Consider the following 8,363-nt stretch of genomic DNA (forward strand, 5'->3'; position numbering starts at 1 on the left):
ACGTTCTCATGTTCTTCACGTTCTCATGTTCTTCACGTTCTCATGTTCTTCACGTTCTCATGTTCTTCACGTTCTTCACGTTCTCATGTTCTTCATGTTCTCATGTTCTTCACGTTCTCTTGTTCTTCACGTTCTTCATGTTCTTCATGTTCTTCACGTTCTCATGTTCTTCATGTTCTTCATGTTCTTCACGTTCTCATGTTCTTCACGTTCTCATGTTCTTCATGTTCTTCACGTTCTCATGTTCTTCACGTTCTCATGTTCTTCACGTTCTCATGTTCTTCACGTTCTCTTGTTCTCCATGTTCTAGGACAAAGCAGCTCTGTACTTTGTCAAAGGAGCGTTCGAGCTGGTGATTGTTTCTTTTTTTCTTTTTTTCTTTTTTTTTTTTTTTCTTTTTTTGCAGCTCGTACCACAGTCATGGAGCAACACTGCCCCTCAGCCACCAGCAGAGGGAGCTCTACCAGCAGCAGATCAGCTACATGGGCTCAGCTGGACTCAGAGGTCAGTCACAGGTCAGAGGTCAGTCACAGGACACAGGTCAGTCACAGGACACAGGTCAGTCAGAGGTCACAGGACTCAGGTCAGTCAGAGGACACGGCTCAGGTCAGTCAGAGGTCACAGGACTCAGGTCAGTCAGAGGTCACAGGACTCAGGTCAGTCACAGGACTCACAGGACTCAGGTCAGTCAGAGGTCACAGGACTCAGGTCAGTCACAGGACTCACAGGACTCAGGTCAGTCAGAGGTCACAGGACTCAGGTCAGTCACAGGACTCACAGGACTCAGGTCAGTCAGAGGTCACAGGACTCAGGTCAGTCAGAGGTCACAGGACTCAGGTCAGTCAGAGGTCACAGGACTCAGGTCAGTCAGAGGTCACAGGACTCAGGTCAGTCACAGGACTCACAGGACTCAGGTCAGTCAGAGGTCACAGGACTCAGGTCAGTCAGAGGTCACAGGACTCAGGTCAGTCAGAGGTCACAGGACTCAGGTCAGTCAGAGGACACGGCTCAGGTCAGTCACAGGACTCACAGGACTCAGGTCAGTCAGAGGTCACAGGACACAGGTCAGTCAGAGGTCACAGGACTCAGGTCAGTCAGAGGTCACAGGACTCAGGTCAGTCAGAGGTCACAGGACTCAGGTCAGTCAGAGGACACAGGACTCAGGTCAGTCAGAGGTCACAGGACTCAGGTCAGTCAGAGGACACGGCTCAGGTCAGTCAGAGGTCAGTCACAGGACACAGGTCAGTCAGAGGTCAATCACAGGACACAGGTCAGATGTCAGTCACAGGACACAGGTAGGTCACAAGTCACAGGTCAGAGGTCAATCACAGGACACAGGACACAGGTCAGAGGTCAGTCTGGACCAGTTTATTTGGTAGTACTTCATATCACAACATTATAATGCGGTCTACACGCTCGTATATTGTAATTAACAAAAGGTTGTCTGGTTCTGACCCGGTCTCTCTGGTTCTGACCCGGTCTCTCTGGTTCTGACCCGGTCTCTCTGGTTCTGACCCGGTCTCTCTGGTTCTGACCCGGTCTCTCTGCTCTCAGTCCTTGCCTTCGCTGTGGGTCAGGATCTCTCCTCGCTGACCTTCGTGGGTCTGGTCGGGATGTTGGATCCTCCTCGTTCAGGAGTAAAAGAAGCTGTTTCCACTTTGATCTCGTCTGGAGTCGCAGTGAAGATGATCACGGGAGACTCTCAGGAGACGGCCGTCGCTATAGGTCTGAACTACACCCGAGCCACACCCGAACTACACCCGAACTACACCCGAACTACACCCGAGCCACACCCGAACTACACCCGAACCACACCCGAACTACACCCGAACTACACCCGAACTACACCCGAGCCACACCCGAACTACACCCGAACTACACCCGAACTACACCCGAGCCACACCCGAGCCACACCCGAGCCACACCCGAGCCACACCCGAGCCACACCCGAACTACACCCGGGCCACACCCGAGCCACACCAGAGCCACACCCGAACTACACCCGGGCCACACCCGAGCTCATACCCGAGCTCATACCCCTGTGTGTCCTGCAGCCGGGCGCCTGGGGCTGTACTCTAAAGGCGGTCAGTGCCTCTCTGGAGATGAGGTGGACGCTCTGGACCTTCAGCAGCTCTCTCAGATGGTGTCTCGGGTCAGTCTGACCTTCTGCACGTTTCTTTGCTCAGCTGTACATTTGACTCACTGTGTGGTGTTTGTGCAGATCGCAGTGTTCTACAGAGCCAGTCCCCGACACAAACTCAAGATTGTCAAGGTAAATCCTGTTCCTGACCTGATGGACTGGTCTGAGGGTTTAGGTCTTCAAAGAGCAACAAATGCCACTACAGGAGAACATGAGGAGCAGTCTCTGCAGAACATCTGCTCTGTTCTAACTCATGTTCTCCTGTAGTCTCTGCAGAACATCTGCTCTGTTCTAACTCATGTTCTCCTGTAGTCTCTGCAGAACATCGGCTCTGTTCTAACTCATGTTCTCCTGTAGTCTCTGCAGAACATCTGCTCTGTTCTAACTCATGTTCTCCTGTAGTCTCTGCAGAACATCTGCTCTGTTCTAACTCATGTTCTCCTCATGTTCTCCTGTAGTCTCTGCAGAACATCTGCTCTGTTCTAACTCATGTTCTCCTCATGTTCTCCTGTAGTCTCTGCAGAACATCTGCTCTGTTCTAACTCATGTTCTCCTCATGTTCTCCTGTAGTCTCTGCAGAACATCGGTGCTGTCGTGGCGATGACCGGTGACGGTGTAAACGATGCAGTGGCTCTGAAAGCGGCTGACATTGGCGTTGCCATGGGACGCAGCGGCACAGACGTGTGTAAAGAGGCAGCGGACATGATCCTGGTGGACGACGACTTCCAGACCATCCTGTGAGGCCGGGACCGGGTTTGGACCTGGTTTAGACCGGGTTTAGTCCGGGTTTAGACAAGGGTTTAGTCCGGGTTTAGTCCGGGTTTAGTTCACCTGTTTAAATTCTGGTCTGTTGCAGGTCGGCGATCGAGGAGGGCAAAGGAATCTACAACAACATCACAAACTTTGTGCGCTTCCAGCTCAGCACGTGAGGCTCCACCCACTGTAGATCACACTGTAGATCACACTGTAGATCACACTGTAGATCACACTGTAGATCACACTGTAGATCACACTGTAGATCACACTGTAGATCACACTGTAGATCACACTGTAGATCACACTGCCACACTGTAGATCACACTGTAGATCACACTGTAGATCACACTGTAGATCACACTGTAGATCACACTGTAGATCACACTGTAAATCACACTGTAGATCACACTGTAGATCACACTGTAGATCACACTGTAGATCACACTGTAGATCACACTGTAGATCACACTGTAAATCACACTGTAGATCACACTGTAGATCACACTGTAGATCACACTGTAGATCACACTGTAGATCACACTGTAGATCACACTGTAGAACGTTACACACTCACATCAAAGCATGTTTCCACTGCACTCAAAGCCCCTGTGATAACCTCCCAACTCTTTTTCTTTATTATATCTATTGTCCATTTTTTTACTCTTTTTGTGGAGGAAAAGGGGGGAAACTCCTCCCCCTGGGGTTGGGGGGAGGAGTTTCCCACCGCTCTGACTCTCATCTCTTTGTTTGCTTTATAGTTCCATCGCCGCTCTGACTCTCATCTCTTTGGCGACTCTGATGAACTTCCCAAACCCTCTGAACGCCATGCAGATCCTGTGGATCAACATCATCATGGACGGACCTCCAGCCCAGAGGTGAGCGGGGGGGAGGTGAGCGGGGGGGAGTCGGAGGTGAGCGGGCGGGGCGGAGGTGAGCGGGCGGGGGCCGGAGGTGAGCGGGCGGGGGCCGGAGGTGAGCAGGGTGGGGAGGTCCGGCTCGGGCTTGGGGTCGGGCCCGGATCTGGTGAATGATGTGTTCTTGTGTGTGTGCAGTTTGGGGGTGGAGCCTGTGGATCGTGATGTCATCAGAAAGCCTCCCCGTAACCTCGGCGACAGCATCATCACCCGCAGCCTCCTGGTGAAAGTCCTGGTGTCGGCCTTCATCATCGTGTGTGGGACGCTCTTCGTCTTCTGGAGAGAGGTACTGCCTACGACTACTACGACTACTACGACTACGACGACTACTACGACTACGACGACTACGACTACGACTACTACGACTACGACGACTACGACTACGACTACTACGACTACTACGACTACTACGACTACGACGACTACGACGACTACGACGACTACGACGACTACGACGACTACTACGACTACTACGACCACTACGACTACTACGACTACTACGACTACGACTACGACTACGACTACGACTACGACGACTACGACTACTACGACTACTACGACTACTACGACTAGTACGACTAGTACGACTAGTACGACTAGTACGACTAGTACGACTACTACGACTACTACGACTACGACGACGACTACGACGACTACGACGACTACGACGACTACGACTACTACGACTACTACGACTACGACGACTACGACGACTACGACGACGACGACTACGACGACTACGACGACTACGACGACTACGACGACTACTACTACGACGACTACGACGACTACGACTACTACGACTACGACGACGACTACGACGACTACGACTACTACGACGACTACGACGACTACGACGACTACGACGACTACGACGACTACGACGACTACTACGACTACTACGACTACTACGACCACTACGACTACTACGACTACTACGACCACTACTACTACGACTACGACGACTACGACGACTACGACTACTACGACTACGACGACTACGACGACTACGACGACTACGACGACTACTACTACGACGACTACGACGACTACGACGACTACGACGACTACGACGACTACGACGACTACTACGACTACTACGACTACTACGACCACTACTACTACGACTACTACGACTACTACGACCACTACTACTACGACTACTACGACTACTACGATTACGACTACTACGACTACGACTACTACGACTACGACCACGACTACTACGACTACTACGATTACGACTACTACGACTACTACGACTACGACTACGACTACGACTACTACGACCACGACTACTACGACTACTACGATTACGACTACTACGACTACTACGATTACGACTACTACGACTACTACGACTACGACTACGACTACGACTACGACTACTACGACTACGACCACGACTACTACGACTACTACGATTACTACTACTACGACTACTACGACTACTACGACTACTACGACGACTACGACGACGACTACTACGACTACGACCACGACTACTACGACTACTACGATTACTACTACTACGACTACTACGACTACTACGACGACTACGACGACGACTACGACGACTACGACTACTACGACTACTACGACTACTACGACTACTACGACTACTACGACCACGACTACTACGACTACTACGACTACTACGACTACTACGATTACGACTACTACGACTACTACGACTACTACGACGACTACTACGACTACTACGACCACGACTACTACGACTACTACGACTACTACGATTACGACTACTACGACTACTACTACGACTACGACGACTACTACGACTACTACGACTACGACTACTACGACTACTACGACTACGACTACTACGACTACTACGACTACTACGATTACGACTACTACGACTACTACTACGACTACGACGACTACTACGACTACTACGATTACTACTACTACGACTACTACGACTACTACGACTACTACGACGACTACGACGACGACTACTACGACTACGACCACGACTACTACGACTACTACGATTACTACTACTACGACTACTACGACTACTACGACGACTACGACGACGACTACGACGACTACGACTACTACGACTACTACGACTACTACGACTACTACGACTACTACGACCACGACTACTACGACTACTACGACTACTACGACTACTACGATTACGACTACTACGACTACTACGACTACTACGACGACTACTACGACTACTACGACCACGACTACTACGACTACTACGATTACGACTACTACGATTACGACTACTACGACTACTACTACGACTACGACGACTACTACGACTACTACGACTACGACTACTACGACTACTACGACTACGACTACTACGACTACTACGACTACTACGACTACTACGACTACTAGCACTGTAAATACCACTGCAATTACTAAAAATATCAATTAGGCCCGAGCGCCACAAGCTGGCGAGAGTCCCATTAGTCCCATTAGTCCCATTAGTCCCATTCGTCCCATTCGTCCCATTCGTCCCATTAGTCCCGTAAGGCCGTGAGAAGCACGGCTGTGAAAGTGCACATGTAGTGTGAAGCGCTGGTCCACTTCCTCGTGCAGACTCATTAGTTGTAGAAAAATGGAACATTAGCGTTGTAAACGGGCGGAGCTCGTGCAAAAGTGCTTTTTATGGAGATGACGAGCGCTTTATCCCCAAATAAAGCACTGGTTTGCTCTAAGTGTCTCATGAACACGTTCCATCTCTTGCATGTTCCGTTCATATAAACATGTGATGCCAAAATGGAACATTATGACTGTAGAGGGACAATAACACAAAGTGGGCGGAGTTAAACACCATGAGGAAAATGTATAGTTTATGATATTTGAAAAATATTTGCATCAGAATATTCTTCTTCTTCTCGGGACACGCCCCTCAGGACACGCCCCTCGGGACACGCCCCTCGGGACACGCCCCTCGGGACACGCCCCTCTACATTCTGGCTATTTCTCTTTTCTAGAATGAAATAATTGGCTCTTCAGCCACAAATGCTCCAAAAATGCATCGAGAGGTTGGAAATGACAAAAATAAAATCTGATGTAGAATCATGACATTTGGCGCAGAGGCAGATGGAGACAAGAGAAGTAACAAATATTATTACGGCAACGTCGTCCGTCCAACCAAATGTCGGCCATATTGGTTCAAAAATGGCTAAGCATGACTCGGGAGTTTTTACAAACGTGGTACTTTCACAAACTCCTCCCCCTCAGGGCGTCGGCCTTAAAAAGCTGAAATTGGGTGAAAATGGTGCTGAGGCGTGGGACGTCCAAAGTTCTTTCATGACTTTGACCCTGTCACGGTCTCTGAGCGGCTCAAACTGGAGCTGCAAGTTCAGAAATGTCCATTTTACATTTCTGCCGTTTGCCTCAAATTAGAACCAGTTGTTAAACTCTTTGCCCTAAAACTACTTGAAGTGAAATACATGAATGTGGCGCCACAGCGCCCCCTGCAGGTTTTATATGGAGGTTTAATGTTTAGTTTTGAGACATTTTACGAAATTTGACACACAATTCAATTATGGCATCTCCATCAAAATCGTCGCTCAGACTCATGTCGTAATTGTGATGTCGTTGCCGTAGCGATGACATAAATGTTATTCCAGTGTGAACATGTTGACACTTTATACTTCTAGAACTCCTTCAGGGCGTTTAACCTCAACCTAAAAATGTGTGAAAAGGAAAAAGGAAAATTGGGGCGTGTTAGCCCCGCCTCCTCTTGCGTGGCGAGGGCCGATCATTGCCGCTTGCGGCTATATTTCCATTTACTTTTGTAACGTCTAAAATCACAACACTTTCCTCGACAGTGAATAACAGATTAAACACATGTCCCAGCGTCCCGTGTCCTTAGACACATGTCCCAGCGTCCCGTGTCCTTAGACACATGTCCCAGCGTCCCGTGTCCTTAGACACATGTCCCAGCGTCCCGTGTCCTTAGACACGGGACGTGGTGTTGACATGTTGTTGTGGTGTTGACATGTTGTTGTGGTGTTGACATGTTGTTGTGGTGTTGACATGTTGTTGTGTTGTTGACATGTTGTTGTGTTATTGACGTGTTGTTGACATGTTGTTGACATGTTGACATGTTGTTGTTGTGTTGACATGTTGTTGTGTTGTTGACGTGTTGCGTTGTCGTGTTGTGTTTTTGACATGTTGTTGTGTTGTTGACGTGTTGTTGTGTTGTTGACATGTTGTTGTGTTGTTGACAAGTTGTTGTGTTGTTGACGTGTTGTGTTGTTGACATGTTATGTTGTTGACATGTTGTGTTGTTGACGTGTTGTGTTGTTGACGTGTTGTGTTGTTGACGTGTTGTTGTGTTGTTGACATGTTGTTGTGTTGTTGACAAGTTGTTGTGTTGTTGACATGTTGTGGTGTTGACATGTTGTTGTGTTGTTGACATGTTGTGTTGTTGACATGTTGTTGTGTTGTTGACATGTTGTTGTGTTGTTGACATGTTGTTGTGTTGTTGACATGTTGTGTTGTTGACATGTTGTTGTGTTGTTGACATGTTGTGTTGTTGACATGTT

The 8,363-nt window shown here is 48.9% G+C and overlaps 1 protein-coding gene across 1 annotated transcript; it reads left to right on the forward strand.

Moving 5' to 3' along the window:
• Window positions 1–406: 406 nt before the first annotated feature.
• On the forward strand, window positions 407–4,101 carry LOC140352298 (calcium-transporting ATPase type 2C member 1-like; the record flags this gene model as incomplete). The annotated part of the gene is made up of 8 exons (XM_072437700.1): window positions 407–504; window positions 1,555–1,725; window positions 2,055–2,152; window positions 2,222–2,272; window positions 2,711–2,877; window positions 2,997–3,065; window positions 3,655–3,771; window positions 3,949–4,101. Coding segments are annotated over 8 exons (924 nt in total), but the record flags the coding sequence as incomplete, so codon positions are not given.
• Window positions 4,102–8,363: the final 4,262 nt, after the last annotated feature.

The sequence above is a fragment of the Eucyclogobius newberryi genome, unplaced genomic scaffold, assembly GCF_026437365.1.
Source record: "Eucyclogobius newberryi isolate DKJ021-1_F unplaced genomic scaffold, fEucNew1.0.hap1 SCAF_801, whole genome shotgun sequence".
In the NCBI taxonomy this organism is placed as follows: domain Eukaryota; kingdom Metazoa; phylum Chordata; class Actinopteri; order Gobiiformes; family Gobiidae; genus Eucyclogobius; species Eucyclogobius newberryi.